This window comes from Triplophysa dalaica, chromosome 23 (assembly GCF_015846415.1).
Source record: "Triplophysa dalaica isolate WHDGS20190420 chromosome 23, ASM1584641v1, whole genome shotgun sequence".
NCBI classification, from domain to species: domain Eukaryota; kingdom Metazoa; phylum Chordata; class Actinopteri; order Cypriniformes; family Nemacheilidae; genus Triplophysa; species Triplophysa dalaica.
In genome coordinates, this window is record NC_079564.1 from 7,451,977 (window position 1) to 7,473,215 (window position 21,239).

Consider the following 21,239-nt stretch of genomic DNA (forward strand, 5'->3'; position numbering starts at 1 on the left):
ATTGAGAATTCCGCCAATTGTCTATCGCCACTAGAGTCCGTAACTCAAGCACGTTCGAAACCGCAATTGGGTGGTCTGCTGCGAGCTGCAGGCTGATTGGATAGCGAACGAGCGGAGTTGAGAGACAGGAAGTAAACTACAGCTTGGATAAAGTTCATGTAATGTAAATACTCTTTAAACAGCACATTGCAATGAAGTCATTCACTTGTTCAAAATCACACGAGATGAGGAGAATAGGGTGAATGTAAACAATACATTATACTACAGTTTTCATTCTTTTAAAAGTTGGCTTATGCATTTTATTTTGTCATACAGAAAAATGTCCATTTTAGTTCTTTTATCGAATAACGTTACACATATTTTTCAATGTATCCTGGAATATTTGTTTGCTCTTCCACAGAATAATTGTTTATTATCTATGTAGGTACATTAAACACATGCAACTCGCTGTTAGTTGCATGACCTGTGACAGCTTCACAACATTTACATTTATGCATTTGGCAGACGCTTTTATCCAAAGCGACTTACATTGCTTTATCCTATACATTTTACATAGGTATTTGCATTCCCCTGGGTTCGAACCCACAACCTTGCGTTGAGGGTTCACAAGATGGATTGTCTCTTTTCATTTGTGTTAGAATGTCACTTTTTTAACATGTCCTATCCTGGCTGGTTCGAAGAGGATTTCAGAAGACATGTATTTCCACTCAGCTGGGTAAAGATGAGCCGCTTGCTTGAATGAGGTTCTTTCAGTTGGCTTCTGAAATCCTTTATTCCTTTTGAATGGATCGGCTGGGTTTTTCGTCGGTTTAAATTTTCATAATAAAACACAGCAAGAGTTCCCTTAAAGTGTTTTCTTCATGTGATAATAATGAAACACCTTTCAAGTCCAGACTTCTGTGTTTCAACTCCTCAAACTTGATTGTCTGGACACTCATGAATGTCACATCAAAATCTGCACTCTATCCATATATGATGCCATTGATGTCATTTATAACCTTAAATTAATGTAACTGATTGATAATTGATAATAACCTCTGAGTCTGAGCTATGATGATGCTGAGAATTTGGAAAGGAGAAAGTGCTCTGGGTTTCAAATACATTTTCTTTTGCTGGGAGGGTGTTGACGTTCTCTGACATACTGCGAAGATGAAACAGTAGCTCATCCATGAGATCCTCAAACTCTTCCAAATAAAAGCTCTGGGTGAAGAAGAATAGATTCAAACAACAGACTATTTTCACCAAGTCATGATATAACGTTTTTGTAATGAGTAAAGGCACTACTTACATTTGTATGAACACGACAGTCTGGTTTTTGGCTGCCTTTGCCGATAAGTAGTAAAGCTTTATTTCTGATGTAAGAGATCAGGTCAAACACTGTGATCCTATCTTTTCTCTTTGTAGTTCTTTTTATTTGTTTCACAAAAATGGTAAGGGTGCCAATTACCTGAAAAGCAAGAGCAATATTAAAATAAGTTCATGTTAACCAAGTGAAATATTTATATAAAAAGTGCATCACATCATGTGATTTCTCTACATACCACAGCTTTCAGAGGAATCAAAGCGCAAAATATAACACTAAAATTAAGTTTTGTTTTGATTTGGTAAGACATTTCACTAAAGTGGTCCAAAAATAAATCAACAAATCCAGTGCTAGTAGACAGGAATGAATTCAAGATCAGGTTCCACAGACAGGAGGCGGCCAGTGCGACAATAACACCAGGTGCCTAAAGAAAAATAAAGTAATTTAATTGAAATGGCCTTTGCTACGCTAATGGACTGAAAAGATTTTAACATATTGTGTCATGTAAATCAATACCAGTAACCAAAGCAGGCTGGAGATGACCTGCTTCGAAGCAGAAACTGCAGCTGCTGTTTTGTTAAGCCGTAAGAAGAGCAAACATTTCAGGAGAAGCAAGTTCACAACAATGCCATGGACTGCTAGAGAAAGCTGTGAATTGAAGATGATGTTTATTGTTTATAAGAATTACATCATAGATACAAAAAATACAATGTTTCTAATTAGAGAACAATGTTTTTCATGTCAAGGGCTGTGTGATAGTAAACACTATTTTTCCAACTTCAAATTTTTCACCTACAATTGATTTATTTGACTTTGTGCAATATGAATAAAGTCATAAATACCTTTAACAAGATTTTCCTACCTTCTCACATAACAAGATGGGACTTAAGTCAACATGTAATTTAAAATCAACCCTCTGCAGGAAGTCAATCATCTCTGCTTTTAGCATGGAGTGGTACACAGAGCAGGCATAGCGCAAAAGACCACAGATGATAAGTGCCACCTGTGTCAAAAAATGAAATGTAAAATACTGAAAAACATGATATCATGACACAACATAATATCCCAATGTTTTGAAATTGTTTTGAAATATGATGTCACCTCTAACCAGCTCCAAAGGTTTGTCCAGTAAAGCCGTCCTCTTTGAGTCATGACATATATTTGCCAATACATATGAAGGAATATAAATAAAAGGAAAAGGTGCTAGAAGTACAAAGACATGTAAATTAAAAACCTGAAGTAGTTTTGCACACAAATTATTTTGCAATTTTTTACTAAGTGAATCACATTCAGGTAAACAAGTAAAAGCATATACAATTTAACCTTCACATTCGACCCATTGTTATCAGCTCAGCTGTTGTTTTTTCAGACAGCATGTGATCGCTCACCTCACAGGTCATAACACTGTAATCAAGGGCAGCTGGGAAATGATGGAGTCTGGTAGATTGGACAGTGGTTGAAGGCATAAGGGCTCCTGTTGGACTTCGTTCAACTGCAATGCTGACTGACGTGAAGAGGTTAGTGGGCGGATTGTGAAGAAGAAACTGGATCCTCACAACATGGGTAAACCGAGTCACCCAGCCAGTGGTCTGAAGTTTTTCAATGACCTGCATTACTTGAGACCTGTTAACCATGTAAGTTACAAATCCAGTCACATATTTATATACATGAGTCTTTATACATGAGTAACTCGAGAGTGTTTCTGTACCTTGTTTTTCCCAGGCTGACACTCACTCCTTTTCCCTCATAGCAACCAAGTTTTCCACAAAGTGAGTCATTCTCTATGACAGATTGGTCATTGGAGCTTGAGTCGGTGGAGCTCAGATCTTCCTCTACGGTCTGACTTCGTATTTCAGAGCTGCTCTTTCCCAACAAATTCAAAATCTGTTCGTAGAGAAAAGTGAAATAAAACCTACATGTCTTCACCAGTAAGACTTTACTGTAGTCAGACATTGTTGATGGTTTACCTGAGATGATGAGTTATATGTGCTATCGATCTTTTTAATAATCGGGGTCGCAGTGAGAGAATAGGCACCACTTAAAGGCTCGGTCTACGAATGTAAAAGCAACTTTCACTTAAGTAACTTAAATCTCAGGACTTATGTTAAACAAATCTTCAGTAAGCGTACCTCAATATTAGCTATTTTATCATGGCCATTGGTCTTATGGTACAGTCTCTCTAGGAATGTAGTCGATGTCCAGTTCCACCAATCATCATGGTTTTGGATAGAATGAAATGAATTCTGTTGGCTCCTGATGATACAACAATGTTGGTTATTGTTATCAAGTTAACTCATAAGCAGTATAGTAGTTGTTTTCTGGATAAGTGTGGTGTTTACTTTGTGAAGTACTTTGTTATGGCCTGATTCAAAGGGTAGTTGTGGTCTTTGTCAGATTTTCCGTACGTTACAAAGAGAATGAGTGACAGCATGATAAGGTGTAACATCAAATCCCTTTGAAGGCAAAACAATCATTTTGAGGTCCTGGGGGTCAAGGGTCAAATATGAAAATCAAGGCAGATCAAACAGTAAGACCTTGCTGTTTTGTGAAGGAGGGTTCTTTTCTTAATCTGACCCCTCACGCTCTTTAACGTTGTTGAATTTGGTGGTCGAACCAGACGGAGGTATCTGGCTCTCTGACGGGCTGCAAGCACCTGTCCGTAAAAATAATGCATTATAATGGCATATTTGCTTTCAAATATTAAACAGTTTATAACATTTTGGTTCAGTCAAGCATTCTACATTCATGTGTGATTCTTTTAATGGACTTTACCTTCTCAAACTGTGTTATCGTCCCCTGTTGGCATGGGTGAAACAACACATTGTCTATTTTTTGGTCCCTGTGTCTCAATAACTCAGTAACGGGTCCTTTAACACTCAGACTGTGGAACCAGTCTGGTCTCTCTCGATGCAGCAGAGACACAGTGGTAGCAATTATTAGTATCTGCAGAAAACAAAAACAGTTTATTTCAGGTTTTAGTTGATATAGATTAACTGTTGCGTTTTAGGCTCGGACCTGTTAGAACCTGGGCCAAGTATGTAATTGAAACCACATACATTATAGTTACTCTGCACAATGTGTGCAATATGTGTGGTTAGAAGATGATTTACCATCGCTGGGTGAATTACAAAGCCACAGCACACAAGAGAACAGAACACTGAATGAATCCACAGAAGAGCCTTTGTCCTGCTGAACCTGAAGCGTAACAAATTTAAATCCTTATTTTCATAAATTTGGAAAACAAATTTGGAAAGCAAACACACGTTTTTAAACAATATTTAAAGGGAAAGTTTACTCAAAGATTCTTCAACAATTTACTTGCCCACACTTTCGTCATTTACTCATTTCTCAAAGTATCTTCTTTTTATTTCACAAAAGAAAGAGTCATATAAACGGTCTGAACGACATGAGGGTGAATAAATATCACAGAATTTTTATTTCAAGGTAAACTATACCTACCTTTAAGTGCAAAAAAAGGTCACCCACCTTATTCCTAAAGTCGACGTGATGGTAATAGACATTAGTGAGAGGGAGATGCAGAGGGTCCAGCCCAAATAATAACACCACAATTTAAGATTGCTCATTCTAACACAAAACTTCTCCTGAACGTCTGTGTGAGAAAGTAAAATTCAAGTTAATTTATTTTACAATACATATCAAAATTATTACTTATCTCAAACAAAACATAATATCATAAACAATAATTAACCAATTTCAAAATACTAAGTAAAACTACAGTCAAACATTTTATAAGTTCATTAACCTGCAGAGGTGCATGATCTGAGATCAGACTGATTCTGTTTGCTTTTCATATGTGATCTGTTGTTGAAATCGGATCTGTTGTCGTCTGCAATCTCAATGATAGCATCTGCATCCTCCTGCTGTTTTGACGCAGGCACTGAATCAGATGTCTTCCAATTCTGAGTACCATACTGCAGGACACATTTCCACTGTTTATCAATGTACACTAAAATAACTTTAATTTTATTAAGACGTCTGTATGTTATTGTCTACCTTATATTCCTTCCTCCATGAGCCCCGAGTCCAGCGGTGGGACAAATTCGATTCAAATGTGCTATCATTTATCAGAAGCGCATCGTGGTGATCTGTGTCAGACAAGCAAACAAACACATGCCAATTTGTATAAATCTATTTTAGCATAGATTATAACAGATGAAAAGGCATAAAATGTACCTTCTACAGAGTAAACATCAGGCACATTAACCCTGTACTGTTCTTCTGAGAGATTCTTAGAAATGTTTGTCTAAAAAGAAATAATCAGTTTGATTAATATCTAACACATACAGCATAAATATTCATTGGCTGAATTTAGTGCAAATAATGCATGTTTAACTGTGTGGCAAAAGGACATTGAGGGACAATATAGACACCCTGGGAATTCTGACCTTACTGACACGAAACACCATAGACACCAGACTCCCTACCGGCATCACAGCAAGAACACTGCACAGCCCTGTTACCATGGAGACCGGTGAAACATCGATAAGGCCCATTTCTAGGAAGTGCTAGCCATTTGTGTGAAGTGGAAAACAAAGGACTTGTCTCAAAATTGTGAAATACATTTACAAAAGCATTTAGCACAAGCTTTTCCAAAGCAACTTAATAGTAAATCAGTACAATCATGAACATGTTCACACAGAAGGGTATAAACACCTGTTCTTCCAAAAGATTAATGATCATTGTGCCGACACACATGTAACCCTGCAGATGAAGCATACACACGCTTAAACGCTGCACGTGCGTGTGTGAGCTGTAGGACGGACAGCTGTAGGCAGACAGCCATGGATGAAAGTCCCCCAAGTACTCTGTGAGTTTCAAATGTAGAAACTTGTCCAAAAACAACACACAAGAAAAAGACAGAAGAGTCATATATTACATAATTAAAAATTATATTTAAAATACTTATATGAGAGATATCCCAATGGTTATTTGGCTTTGTTGAAAAATGTAGGAACGCAAATCATTTAAAATTACATTTGTGAATACACAATGAAACACAGCCTTAAGGGATGGTCCACCCCCAATATATTTTTCATTCAAAACCTGTATGACTTTCTTTCTGGTGCAGAACCCAAAAGAAGATATTTTAAGAACCAAACAACATTGACCCAATTGACTTCCATTAAAAAGACAACATTTTTTAAAATATCTTCTTTTGTGTTCCACAGAATAAAGAGTAATTTTCAAGTAAAAATGACATGAGTTTATTATTTTATTCCTATTTGGTTCCCGACAAAATCATAGGGGAACCACTTTTAGTGCTATAGATGACCATATTTTGGTGCTTCAGTGGTTCTTCAGCTGTTCTTTGGGATTATTGAGGTGCCATACAGAACCACTGAAGAACCATAACAGGTTCTTTATACTGAAATATGGCACCTCGGTCACCCCAAAGAACCTCTGAAGAACCACTGATGCTATATAGCACCACATGTTTTAAGAGTGTAGGCCTTTTTATTTTTAAGGTATCCCTTAAACATTCTTAATACTAGACACAAGACATCGTGTGTTAAACCTGTTTAAATGTCAGGCTGTGTTCAGCAGCATTGAGGCTCCTCTCTACTTTTCCATCTCCTTCATCCACTGCCAGCCAGCACTGGCCCAGAAAGAACCAGCAGGATCCCTGCACCAGGTCTCTGACCACCACATGACTCAGGAACCAGCTGGGGCATTGACCTCCATTATCATGCCAGACGTGCACCTTCCATACTCGACCCAGACTCTGTGGAGTGCTGTACAATGGCCCATGAATGAAAAAAAGTGAAAAAATGAGCTATAGTGAGGAGCCATCATAGAATAAAATGAGACTTTAGAAAGTACTTTAAAGGCAACAGAGTCACAGTTCAAGGCAATTTTACCTGCTTAAACTAAGTATAAACAAATAGTGGAAGGAAAGGTGCCTTTATGGTAAGATTTTTGCGACGTATAAACTTACCTAAGAATAAAAGTGTTCCTAGAGTTGCAGGTAAAAAGTTTTGAGTCAGTACTGCTGAGTTCCCTTGTTTGAGAGACACCATCATCTCCATACAGAACAATGTGGACCTGACAACATTGCCCAAATAAGCATAAATGCATGCATCACATTAAACTTGTACAATTAATTCTAACACAATTACAATTTTATTCATACCCTTGCTGTCATCTTGGTCCTAGATCTAAAGCCTGTTTGTATGGTGACAGCATAGAGGAACTGGTCTAGAGGATTGTTTTCTGGTAGCAGAAATGAGCCTGTAGTTTTCTGCATTGAAACATCAGTATGTGTACTGATGACCAGCACCACCACATACAGAGTCAAGAAAAGGACTGACACAATGATCAGTGTGTAGTTTGTATTCGAGCTGTCACAGAAGGAAAACATCTGTAAATGTAATGTCTGGGTATCAAAATGTATGTTAGATCTGATGAATTTGGAGAGAGGTTGGAGGTCTGGCTTACTTGAGAAACTGCGAAACATCAGTTGAGTTATGACTGCATATGATTTTTTGATGTGAGACAGCAAATGATGTCAAGCGCATGCAGCTGAAAAATAAACAAAAACAATAAACTACTATCAGTCACATAGTTAATGAGTTCAGAATCCAGATTTTTTACATCTGAATATTCTGTCATTTTTTATGTTATTTGAAAAATACAGCTATTTGACATAGGCAAAAATGTTTGATTTTCAAATGCTTGTACAGGCTTTCTCACTTTGTCACACTTATTAAAATAAATAAATATTAAAATACACACATTAAATAAAGAATGTTCTGAGACTATAAGTGTAAAATTAATAACTTTATAAGAATACAAGTACATGAAACATTATTTTATGTTCTGCCACCAGGTGGCGCATTTATTGGCCGTAACAAACCTGCAGTTGATCTTGTCTGGGGAAACTCCACCATGCGTAAAACAACCATCGGATTTCCACTCTCTCACACCATCCCAAGACAAACACTCCACAGACTCGATGTTAACTGTGTAGTTCACTGCACTGGCAATGTACTTGTTACCAGGGCTTTCATTATAGTCAGCATTGAGAAGCATCAGGTAGACAGTGCCAGCAACTGCCAATAAAAACAATTTCATTTTTATCATGCTTATATAGGAAACATTTTATTCACAATTAAATCTTACTTTGTGTCAAACAACAAAATGTATGAATGAATATGATTCAAACCGTGCAGAGAGGATGCAGGGAGAAATATGTGTTGTGTCTGGTCTTTCCAGTGATGCATTCTTTTCTCATTGTACAGTTTAGGTGTTGGCTGATCATACGGTCTGTGAACAGAGGGGAAAATTGGGAACATATATGTGACCCTGGACAACAAAACCAGTCTTAAGTGGCACAGGAACATTTTTAGTAATCCCCAAAAATACAGTGTAGGGGTAAAAATAATATTTTTGCAAAAAATCATTAGGATATTAAGTAAAGATCATGTTCCATGAAGATATTTTATACATTTCCTACCGTAAATGTCTAAAAACTTTAATTTTGTGAGTGAATGGCAAGCTACAGTGCCTCAGATTAACGATTTCAAAGGAGATTTTCTCAATATTTTGCACCCTCAGATTCCAGTTGTTGTTCCGCCAGATAGTTTTCCTATCCTAACAAACCATATACCAATAGAAATCTTATTTCTTCAGCTTTCAGATTATCTAAAGATCTCAATTTCAAAAATTGATTTTGGTTTTGTCGTCCAGGGTCACATCTTTCCTATAATTTGTGATTTGGTAATAAATGCTTTTCACAGTCATCCATAAAAGACATGATACAGATGAGTTTAAATGTATCTAGTTTTGAGACGAAAAATATATGAAATACACATATCCGTCTTGATATGCAAGAGTCCAAGACGGATAAAGAGCTTAATTGAACAACATCAATGAAATGCAGATATGGCCTCACCTCAGCAGCATTAGTATGGGAAAAGGCCGTTCAGCTGGCCTGTAAAATCGCACAGTGACGTGAAGGGCTCTTTGCAGGATCTTTTGCGTGACGTTGAATTGATGGGTGTTCACACGGCTACGAAGAAGAGCAAACTCCTCATGTCTGCTCTGCTGGGAAACCGACAAGCACAACTCAGAATAATTATTTGCTCTTAATGATGATAAAAACGAAAAAAGACCTACATTGCTCTCCTCTCTCCTCTGAAATGCAATGGTAACCGGTGTGGCCAGGTGTCGCACTTTGATTTCTTTCTTTGTCGTGCAGTTGTAGAGCCGAATGTCTGCTGTGTCTCCATCGAGCTGCAACATCGCATTACGTTACAATGCAGTTTGCTTTATGGTTTAAGGTGCATGTATTCTCAAGCCCAGTCATGCATTTATAGTATACCTGTGAGGGGGTCCTGGCCCAGCGGTACGGGCTCTGCTTGTACTCCGTGATCCAGGTAATAACACAGGGGTTGTGTTGGTAATTGCTATTCCATTGCTGAAATTGCATCTCCAGAAAGTCAGTGAGGTGGAACGTGGTAAGGCCAAATGATTTCACTGTCGTATGAGAGTGGTCAACGGTCCAGACTAATGCTTTCATTGAAGTGGTGCTCATATTGTACAGTGGGACATCATTGGACAGCATATACCTCTGCAATCCAAAACATGCCACGGTTAAGATCACAGATGTCTGTTTATTATTTTTCAACTTGATTGCTTTGGAGAACAATGTAAATCTTATTGTGTATTTAAAGGGATAGTTCACCCAAAAAGGAAAATTCTCTATTTCCTCACTCTCAAATTTTTCAGAACTTGTTTTCATTTCTTTGTTTAGTTGAACACAAAAAATATGTTTTTTAAGAATGTGGAATATCAAAACGTCACCATTGACTACCATAGTATTCCCCCCCCACTATAGAGGTCAATAGTGCCCCAGAACTGTTTGGTTACAAACATTCTTCCAAATATCTTTCTTTGTGTTTAGCAGAACAACAAACTTTATACAGGTTTGAAAAGACAAGAGGGTGAGTAAATGATAACAGAATAGTGATTTTTGGGTGAACTATGCCTTTAAGGTATTTTAGCATTATTTATGTCCCATTTTACGCTGGAGCTCTACGCAGATCTGTCAATGCTGTGTTATTTCTCTTCAGTGAATGTTAAGGCTTTCTTACCAGCACTAAATCAGCGATTGTGTGAAGGACTTTGTTTATGAGTTGTTGTCCTGGTCTGATGGACAGTACTGGAGCATCCAGGACACCAGACAGGAGAGAAACCAGTGCATTCACAACCTTGATGTCCAGTAAGTGTCCTGCTGGCGGTTTGGACTCATGTAGGCTTGATGAGATGTTCTGAACATGATGGAATACTTTATTTGCACTATCAAATGTGACCTAAGACAAGTATGAGACAGATGAAAATTAATCTGAAAAAAGAACATTATAAACTGAATACAGGCTACAAAATGTCTTTTTTTTAGTTGTTTAAACTCTTGTGACTCACTTGACAAGGGATTTTGAATAAATCAGTAAGCATGCGAATGATTTCCAGAAGAATTCCCTAAGAAGAAAAGAAAACACAATTACTATTATTATTTACATCATGATTTTTGCTGATCTTTAAAGGATAGTGCAACATTTGCTCCACTTCTTGTTATTTCAAACATGTATCATGTTCCACAGAACACAAAAGGGGATATTTTGAAGAAAGTTGGTAACCGAACAGCGCTGGCACACGTCACTTCTATTGTAAGGACACAAAACCAATGCAAGTGAATGGCTGCCATCGCTGTTCGGCTAACAACATTCTTCTTTTGTGTTCTACAGAAGAAAGAAAGCCATTCAGGTTTGAAATAACAAGAAGTTGAGTCGATGATGACAGAATTTTCAGTTTTGGGTGAACTATCAACATTCAGTTTATACAGTAACCTGGTCAGTGATGGTAAGCTGACAGGTGGATGAAATGAGAGCTGAACGTGTAAGAGTCAGAAGATCAGCAGAGAACTCTTGGTTCAGACTCAGACGGTTTAACACTGTGGTCAGAAGATGAATGTAGTTGATGATGTCTCTGTTGCTTCCAATTTTGTGCAGACCGGTTAAGTTACCTATTCCATATATATACCTAGGAGAAGAAGTTTAAATATTTGCGAAACAGACAAAGATATCAACATTTTCTAAGTAGTTTCTTTGTATACGCACAGTTCTTGATCAGGGCTGAGCTGAGAGGACAAGTTCATCTGAAAGCTTGGTAGAACAGTGACGTTCACAGGGGAGCGCTTGGTTGACGCTCCGAATCTATTCTTTATTTCCACATAGACTGTGACTGTGGGAAACAGATTTTATGACTAAATGAACATATGAGACTTTATACAGTATGTGTATAGATATATCCGTGTGAAGAAATATACAGAACGTCAATGCATGTCAATGATCTCAATAAAAACAATAGAAGACATTTTAACAGCAATCTCAAATTAGAATTTGAGCTCCTGTCTTGCTTTTTTTCTAGCTGTCAAATTTACCCTTGTAATCCTCATCCGGATCCCCACTTGGAAGATTAAAGTAATGTTGGAAATCTCTGCCCTCGTAAAGCAGTCTCCTTGGAGAGCTTCCAACACTATAACTGTACTCAAACATGAGATCCTGATCACAGAAATATAATCAAATCATATTAGAGAAATACCAGAAATAGTAAAAATATCAAGCAGAAATGTTTTTAAACATTTGAAATTCCAAAGAATGTGAGAAAAAAGCAGCAGACCTCTTTTCCAGAAGAGCAAAAGATGCTGAAATGAGTGTGGATTTCAGAGCCTGTGCTTGGTTGTATTTGACATCTCATTCCCTCAGGAACAGCTTGTGTGTGAAAGAACAGCTGGCTCTTCCCCTGCAGCCGCCCCTCACAACCTGATATAATAAAACAGTAGCAAAAATGCAAACAGCTCTTTCCCAAATCAAAATAACTATTAGAAAATTACACGGTCCAATTTGCATTAACATGAGTTGAATTCCCATAACAAGACAAATACAACCAAGGCAGGCCATAGCTGATTTACGGACTCACTTGCAGACACCTCAAGCATATAAAGACTCTTCAGTTTAAGCGTGAAGGGTTTAAATGTGACAACAGAAGATGAAAACCCTAAAAAGAAAAGTCAAAGCAAGTCTTAAGAACAATGACATTGAATTATCTCAGCCCCTAAAAAGTATGTTAACATGTCACCTACCTGTGAGAGTGTTAGACTCAGACACAGTCTGATGAATGAGCTCTCTGTGTAGATCCAGGAGGGTCTTCTCCGATACCGCCTGTCCAAGCAGGCTCGGGTCCACCAGGTTATCACCCTCGTCGTCATACGAATAAAAGGATGAATCTTCATTCCAGCTAAACCCCATTGGATCAATCCCTTATACACATAAAACTCACAGTTAAATCATTATGGCAAGCCTGTGCCGTTTTAATATTAGCAATCAGAAACAATGAGGAACAGACATGATGTGTACCTGTTGGTCTGCCAAGTGGGACCCCAGGATCAGCCTCTTCGATTCCAAAGTTATAGTAATCATAGTCTAAACAACAATCAATTTGATCTAAACATTACTCAATTCATTTTTTGATAATGTGTAAATCATTTTTGCACATATTCTACTATTTTCCAATCGTTATGATTTGTCTCGTGATGCGAAGTGCCCAAACAAATCCACCACCAGGTGGCGTCTAATTTCGTTTTTGATGTACGATGACGCGCAATACCGGCTTTGTCTCTCTAGACAAATGAACATAAAAAACATCGGCCTAGCCTTCATCTTGTTCGAAAAAAGAAATACATTTGTACGTCTAGCAGCTTTTAACATAATTTGGACTGTCAGCCTAATACCATACCTGAGTTCACATCAGTCAATGACGCACTGTCTGAGGGTGGTAAAGGATCCCCATCCTCCCACTGACCCCCGGAGGACTCTGCTTCCTCTAGAAAGGGCAGATTTAAGGATGGGTCCATATCTGAGGTATCCGGAAAAGATGACTGTTTTAACATGTTTTTGTTGGGACTGTGAGTGTGTGATTTAGTAGTATGTGGTTTTGTATAGATCTCTGAAGCCAAGATATTGTGTGTAACCGAGGATGAAATATCAGTATTATTAGATAAAAGATAAGGAGGCAGAGACACTGTAATCGAGGGCTCAGTAAATGGGGCTTCCGTGTAGGGGGTCTCCACAGGCTCTTGGAAGAGATACAAGTTTTCCTCTATTTTAGCTGGTAAACCTAGATCCACAATGCTGAAGAATGGGGCTGAGAGAGAGAGAGAGAGCACATGATACACTGAATATTTATTGCAAATCACTTTCAAAACAATTAAATATCAAATTACAGTATTTTTACCCTCTGTAATAACCTTGCTTGAGGCATTAACAAGGTAAAGTTTCCAGTTATATGTGACATTCTGGGGTTGGGAATCACATTCATAGCAGAGAGCAAAGATGGAAAATTGCTCATTCCAGTTCACAGAATTCCCACAACAATGTGTACAAGACATATGAATTTTTCTGGATAGAATGAGAAACGAAAAACAAAAGTTATGCCGTATATATAATTCATTCATTCTGCCCCATATTTTTTACATTTTAATGTGTACAATAACATTAACTTGACTAAAAGTACAGGAATACATTTACCTGACTTGTTTTGTTGTAACAGTGATGAACACCTCAGATGTAGACGATCGATTCCTGCTGTACACAGTAAGAGTTAACTGAAACAGGTCAAAGCCAGACCTCAGGGAATAAGTGGGAAATTGAAGTACTGCTGAAGTAGTCTGAATGTTTGTGTTGAAACAGTTGCTCTCTTTTGTGTGAACTGGTCTGCATGACCAACTGTAACTAAAACAAAATGGATAAAACCAATTAAAACTCTGACAGTAAATGAATCATTAATGCTGCGTGGTGAACAATTCTTATATACCTTATAGTATTATTGGGGTAATCTGGGTCATACGATTTTCCTCCATCCAGTGCAATGGTGCCACCTTGACGATTAATAAAAATGTTTGTAGCTTCATTGATGACACTCACAGGATGGTTGAGCATCACTTCAATTCCAACACTGTAGTTACTGTACACCACATTACCAGCCACCTGGACCTTAAAGAACAATCCATGTTACACGTGTATTGTTATTCTTTATATATAAAAATATCTTTCTGATAGGTGGAACAAAAGGACATTACCTTTGCTATAGCTTTATATGTTCCATAACGAAGGAAATACTTTGGCAGTACCAAATATTGCCTATCAGTTTCAGTGTGTGGAAGGAGCACTGGCTGTTCCCTCATGTCATATACAGTCCATCTATACAGAAGACCTCTGGAGACATTACACTGAATGTGGGCCTCAAAGGTCACAGTAAGACGCACATTCTGATACCGCCACACCTAGAAATAAAATAAACGACACATGTTCAGCATTTACTGTATACCTTGGCACTTTAATATATACTGACACTGAAAAGTTATGGGATTCTTTGCTTAGTTTTTTATGTAAATATTACAGTGTATTATTATGTTCTGTATGCCATAGAAGCCGTATACCTGTATTTTGTTGGGGCCCATATTTTTCACCATTGGAGGTTGACATGGTTCCTCAACTACAAAGATGTGTCCTGTTAAGGTCGCAGTGCTCACCAGGTTGGACATAATTACCTCAACTACATACTCACCGGTTCTATGAAAAATCACATTTAAGAATAAAATAACATGAGTTTAGTTAGTGCTAAAGGTAATTAAAAAATGCTGTGTAAAGAGAAACAACGCATAATAGGAGAACAGATTTCTACTTGTTATAGTTGTGATGCTCAATGCCTGATCCGTCTCGCTCTGTTCCATCTCCAAAATTCCAGCGATAGGAGACATCAGTGCCTGTGCTGATTCTGCAGATGAAGCTCACAGTGCTGTTTAATAACACTGAAGGCGTGTACAGAAGCCTGTTGGGCCGCACAGCTCTCTGAACTACAAGAGGATAAATATCTGAGCTGACGGAAGTGGGACCATCATACACACTGACCGTCACATTAAATCTGAGAAGTAAAAATAGAAAAACAAATCTAGTAAATACCACAACATTCTTGGATCAGTACAAATTAAGCCCAATTGAGAGTAACAAAAATGTATTTCCTCTCATCCCTCATAATTTTGTCATTCAATTTTTATAGTATATAATTTACATTTAGCAGACACTTCTATTCAAAGAAATTAGGAAACATCCTTTAGAGAAACAATATAAACAGTAATCAAATGAAATGTACTTGTCTGGGAGTTGATATCTCTTTGTGAAGGTTCTCGATGTTGTCTTTATTTCAGTTCCGTCTCCAAATAGCCAATGAAAATATAGTAGCTTTGGTTCTTCTGTTACTGCTACAAGTGTTATATCTTCCTGTGTTGCATACGCTTGTTTGTCAGTGTGGATCCACACAGCTGAACATGGAATACAAACAGTGTTGAGAGGTTTGTAAGTGTGGCTTTGTTTAACGTGAGAGGGAAGAGGATCACACCTTGCTTGTGATTGTGAGTAGCTTCTGTAAATGTTTCCTTCTGTCGTCTATTCACTGTGTCTATGGGCAGAGAGGCACAAATATCTTGATCTGTCTTGGACAACATGAGATTCAAAAACTCAGGCCCAGAAGGACACGCTGAAACCTTCCAGCTGGTAGAACGAGTGTGCGTGTGGTTGATCACAGTCATATCTTAAAATACAAACAAAAAGGAGTTACAATTGTTAATCTTTTGCTTTGCTATATGTGACCCTGGATCACAAAACCAGTCTTAAGTAGCACAGGAACTTTTTTAGTAAAAGCCAAAAATACATAGTATGGGTCAAAATTATAAAAAAATTCTTTTATGCCCAAAATCATTAGGATATTAAGTAAAGATCATGTTCCATGAAGATATTTTGTACATTTTCAACCCTAAATTATTAAAAAGTTATTTTTGTGAGTAGATGGCCTGCTACACCACCTCTGTTGGACAACTTTAAAGGCGATTTTCTCAATGTTTAGATTTTTTGCACCCTCAGATTCCAGAGTTAAAAACGTCTGTATCTGCGCCATATATTGTCCTATCCTTAACAACTCATACAACGATAGAAAGCTTAATTATTCAGCTTTCAGATGATGTAAATGTCAATTTCGAAAAATTGCTCCATAAGGTTTTGTTGTCCAGGGTCACATATTTTATTTATTTATCAACAAACGGTACAATCTGGTAAACCTACTTAAATAATGCAATCCAGCAGAAGGTATTGTTGTATTTATGTAGCAGGTGAAGTATCCACCGGCCATACTGGAAGTATTATGCAGGCACTGAGAACCAGAGTTCCCACTTAACTTAAATAAAACCAGAGAAAAGGTTTCTTTGCTCAAATCCGGAATGCCTGGAGGAAGAAAATATGTCTACATTGTATCCTTATATAATCTTATAGGATTTAAGATGTCTTAAATTATTCAAATGAATTCAATTAGAAGCGCCATTTAATAATAACAGCAAGCACACGAATAACCTGAAACTTCAAGAAGGAAAGGCTTTCCAATCTGCACTTTGTCAGTTAAAGTAGATACAGTGGAGTCATGAACAGAAGGTGCCAGCCGGCCCATATCATTGCCATAAGAGACACACACACAGAAAGAGAATCTGCTGGCATACAAAATCAGACATTCTTAATACAAAACAATGAAAAAATTTAATATATTTATATATATATATGTATATATATATATATACATCAAAATTGGTTTTGTTTAATAAATTTTGATCATGATGTGCACAAAATCGAAAATTTAAACTTTATATTTTTTTATATATAACTTTTTTAATGAAATGCATAAGTAGCCTAAATAAGTAGCATAGAAGAAATGAAAAATATAAAAAAAATTACGTACAGTTTTGAGCATAGTGGAGGATCAGTTTCTTGATGGGATAAATCCAATGAGCTACAGTTGCTGAATCCAAGTTTCTTCTGAATAACTGTATAAAGTAGGCCTATATAATGAACAAACTGTCCTCAAGGTCTTTTATCAAGATGGCCATATCACATTTAATAATTGTTACATACCCTTTTCCAGATTGCCTTCGACATGACTGATACCACAAATAAATTGCAAAATAAAACACAATTCCGACCATGGGGTCAAAAGCAACATTGTCACAATTGTTTCGTCCTTAGTGTAACCAGTTTCTTTGCCCTCTTGTATATATAGCAGAAACAGGTGGAATAGTAGGCGTGGCCTCTTGATTGACACTTTCGCTTTCAAATGGTGAAACGGATTGGATGCGATTGCGTTGTGCTTCCAGACAAGGATCCCAAATTACGTCAGCAAATAGGCTTTTTGTCATTTTAAACGACATTTTAAGTTATTCGTCATTCTGTTTCTGCTTTTTATATTAAAGGGTTAGGCCTTCCGATTTTTTTTTAACACACAAAAAGTCCTCATTGTCACTTTCAAACGCGATTAAATCGGGATTAGTAGCTAATTTTCTCATTGTTGCAAATACGTTTAAGTCGATTGAGATGTGATTATGACACCTATAACTATCTTCATTAGATTTGATGACAAAAATCTAAAGTTTGTTTCTGATTTTATTTTACATTAGCCTATATAGGCATACTTAAATTTCACACACATATTCCCGTCGAAGTCCAAATCTAAGTAATTTTACACTTCATTAACATAAAGAAATGTCAAAACAGTCTCAACAGACTAATGAATCTATTTAATAAGTGACGAACACTCTCAATAAAGAAATAATGCAGCAGATGCTCCAGAATTAATTCCACGTGACTGCTGTCCACGACCCAAGGTTGCTTAGATTCTTCAAAGTTTTTGCACATTTCTACATCATGAAAACACTTACTTAAATTGCATTTGTGTATGCGTTGTTAGTTGTGTGTTTTGAATGAAAAGCCATGTTTGTTTATGCAGAGTTTTGTTCTCTTCAAGACAAAGGATGTAACGTCTCAGGTGATAGCACAAGAGCTTCTGTATAAAGCCTTCTGACACCATCTGATTGATCACATGTCAGTGCTGCTTTTGGCTTCAAAGGCTTGTTGAAGAGCAGTCAGAGTTTGTGAGAAATTGACATTTGAAGGTGAGGCATGAACACACTGTTTGAGACCCAAACAAGTATGACAAGTGCTGGCTAAGCCAATGGCAACAACCCCCTGAGAAAAGAGAACCTGCCACTTCAAACACTCTGTATATGTATTTATGTGATGATTGATAGCTTTAACAGAGAAGGACATGGACGCCCGAGGGCAAAATGGATGACAAGGTTAAATGGAACGAGATCTCACTGAGTGCTGATGCGTGTAGCTTCTCACTTTTTAAACGTGTTACTATAGGCCTATACAATTTATAAAGAATCAATGTCGTTTTGGATTTATAAGGTGCACGTCTATGACCGCTTTAATTTTATTAAATGTTCTGGTTTGCTTTATGAACTCAGTAACAGCCACAGTTTTTGTGAGGTGGTATTTCGAAAATTGTTTTTTAATAATATTTGCGTTTTTAGCCTTCTTCCCAAAATCCTAGAATATTATTTTGCGTCCACATTTGCAGTGATTTGATTTTTTAACCCTTTTCATTTACTGTTGAATTTGTCCAACTCTTACATAAACAACACACGGGCTTCCCAATTAGGTAACTTAATACCATGCATAAATAAACATGTCTAAAAATAAATTAATAAGTTAATCAAATGTTTAAAAAACAGTACTTACAATTTGATCAAATGCCTTGGCTCATCAAGTTCATCTTGCATGCAAATTTTAAAACCTTTCGTTAAAAATATGCCTCATTTTAGACAGTATCGAAAAGAATGTCAGAATTGTATATGGCATCTTTGGTCAGGTGGGCCCAAATGGAGAAGGTACAAAAGTACCCTTTATGCTGTCACTGTCAGATTTTATTGACTGAGTATAAAGCTTGCAGTGTGATGTACACAAAATGTTTGTCGGTCGCCTTCTCTTCTAAAAGCCTGAAGCTCATGACTTAATGATTTCAAGGCTTCTTCCGATTGTTGGGCATGTTTGAAAGCGCGATACCACAACTGATAACACAACCGAATTCTTTTTTTCCAACCTTGCAGTCATGCGAGCAAGTTTGAGAAGATAAATAGCTACAGAAAATAACAATGACAAAACTTCCCCCATCAGAGAATAAAATTATATACATTTTCAGTTTCAATTGCAAGCCGTAAAATAGTATTTCCTTTTCGATAATATCTTAAAATATATTTAAATCTGAATTATTCAGTACTGGATTTAATATGATTTGCCATGCAGACCCAGACATGGAATGGGGACAATGCATAACGAAAGGGTGTCGATTGAAAAAGTAACCTAATTGAATTCGGGAGAGGAAACAATAAACAAAGAGCTACCATATGTTTAACAGCTGTTCTATAATATACACGTCAATGCGTAGATTAGACGACAGGGGGCGATAAACTGTGAATAAAATCACGAGCTAGGCCCATTATGCGTTCGGTGTTGTAACAAAAAAATGAGATTGTTCTTGAACTTTTTGTAGTAATGTTACAAATACTCTTAATTGTTGTTTGATTAGCATTTTAAATATATATATTTTAAACATTACAACATCACTTTAATAGGAGTATTGTTAAATTGTGCATCTGATGTGCGATGACAGTGCTTCGTTTTCAGAAATGTATTCACGGGATGAGGCTGAATGTTCCACGGTCGTGGAAACAGTGGTTGACCACTTGTCTTGGATATTAAATATCAAGAGTTTCACTGTTGTTTTGAGTGTACAACAGAGAAAAGCTGCGATTAAGGGCGGTGGTGTCTTTGCTTACAATCGTGATAACAGTGACAAGAATGCTGCACAATCATGCGTGAGAGTTCGACCTTAAGGAGGAAGACGATGAGGTTGTGGAAGAATGTGATGATGGTCTTAGGCCATAGGACTTTCTCAACAGTCTAACATTTATTTTAACATATAAATGTAGCCTAACATTTGTCTACAAATTGTATTCTACAATAATCGTGCCACTACGTCGTTTATATCAAGTAGCATAAATGGTCCATACATTGATTTATCTATTTTATACATAGCCTATTTAACATTATTTAATTTATAGATATAATAATATAAAATAAAGATACACATTTTGCTATTATCTTTACGACGTCCATAAAACCATATTTACAACAAAAATTTGACCTTCAATTTTCGGTTATTCCATGCCATAGCCTACATTGACAGGCATTTGAAGTGGTTCTCAAACTTTTTAGATCAAATACCACCTTTAATAAAATTAGTTCTTCCAAGTACCACCTAATGACCGCCATAAAACCCCATGAACAAACAGTCAAATAGTAGAGCTGTGAATCTTAATCTTTACACCTCGTAATAATAATTTTAACGTTTTTTCCCAGCTGTTTTCACACTGAAGAACACTTTTTTATAAATGTTTCTCAAGTTAGTTAACACTTTCCTGTTGTGCACTGTAAACAGGGCTCTGTGAATTACTTTATGGGGGATTTACTTACTTTGTGGGGACTTGCAGAAAGACTACAAACTTATATTAAAGACAAACTATGTGGAACAAATATTTCACACATTAGATTCAAAATATACGTACACTTAAACATCAAGAGAACAGCTGTAAAGTTATATCGTCAAGCTAAGCTCCAGTCGCCAAGTCAAATTCATTGTGTGTGTAAACACACTTGGTTATAATGCTGATTATTCTGAACAGAGACCCACTTGTCAAAGCGACGCGTCAAAATACATCGCAACGGGCGCTTCGTGGATTTAACATAGAGTATACGCAGACACGTGTTGAATTATCACTTTACAGCACTTACACCAGCTTTAAACAGCGGTTCAAGTGCAGAAATACAAAACAAACTTAATTTGTACGCAGCTCGAAGGGAGAGAGGGACTCACACAAGCGACTGTCGGCTCCCGCTCTGTGTTTGAGCTGCCCGTCACG

General features: G+C 37.1%; 1 protein-coding gene across 3 annotated transcripts; it reads right to left on the minus strand.

Annotated features, from left to right (window-relative positions):
- Positions 1–304: 304 nt before the first annotated feature.
- Positions 305–16,645, minus strand: LOC130413559 (polycystic kidney disease 1 like 1). Of its 3 annotated transcripts, XM_056738855.1 has the most exons (48): positions 16,498–16,645; positions 15,779–15,970; positions 15,533–15,701; positions 15,076–15,304; positions 14,820–14,963; positions 14,460–14,663; positions 14,195–14,373; positions 13,909–14,112; positions 13,616–13,779; positions 13,118–13,525; positions 12,739–12,804; positions 12,465–12,641; positions 12,302–12,379; positions 12,002–12,144; positions 11,763–11,883; positions 11,440–11,563; positions 11,170–11,362; positions 10,745–10,801; positions 10,417–10,635; positions 9,645–9,893; positions 9,440–9,556; positions 9,216–9,364; positions 8,487–8,587; positions 8,178–8,373; positions 7,760–7,843; positions 7,455–7,662; positions 7,260–7,366; positions 6,840–7,056; positions 5,978–6,151; positions 5,710–5,829; positions 5,498–5,567; positions 5,318–5,409; positions 5,067–5,235; positions 4,790–4,913; positions 4,414–4,498; positions 4,076–4,246; positions 3,838–3,956; positions 3,643–3,756; positions 3,433–3,556; positions 3,271–3,354; positions 3,012–3,187; positions 2,692–2,926; positions 2,405–2,506; positions 2,166–2,306; positions 1,820–1,951; positions 1,542–1,727; positions 1,289–1,447; positions 305–1,200 (listed from the first exon to the last, which is right to left on the minus strand). In XM_056738855.1, exons 1-48 carry the CDS (start codon positions 16,562–16,564, stop codon positions 1,000–1,002), a joined length of 7,344 nt encoding a protein of 2,447 aa, XP_056594833.1. In that variant the 5' UTR covers positions 16,565–16,645; the 3' UTR covers positions 305–999. The 3 variants fall into 3 exon arrangements, with proteins under 3 accessions (XP_056594833.1, XP_056594832.1, XP_056594831.1); XM_056738854.1 differs by lacking the exons at positions 15,076–15,304; positions 15,533–15,701; positions 15,779–15,970; positions 16,498–16,645 and having other exon boundaries at positions 3,655–3,756; positions 9,216–9,367; positions 14,820–14,894; XM_056738853.1 differs by lacking the exons at positions 15,076–15,304; positions 15,533–15,701; positions 15,779–15,970; positions 16,498–16,645 and having other exon boundaries at positions 9,216–9,367; positions 14,820–14,894.
- Between the last annotated feature and the right edge of the window lie 4,594 nt (positions 16,646–21,239).

Coding starts and splice junctions, on each gene's coding strand:
- LOC130413559 (XM_056738855.1), bottom strand. CDS start 16,564: ATGGCCGGTGGATACTTCACCTGCTACATAAATACAACAATACCTTCT. Junction 9,365..9,439: donor AGAGGAGAGAGGAGAGCAAT/GTAGGTCTTTTT, acceptor GTTTCCCAGCAG/AGCAGACATGAGGAGTTTGC. Junction 3,355..3,432: donor ATAAAATAGCTAATATTGAG/GTACGCTTACTG, acceptor TTACATTCGTAG/ACCGAGCCTTTAAGTGGTGC.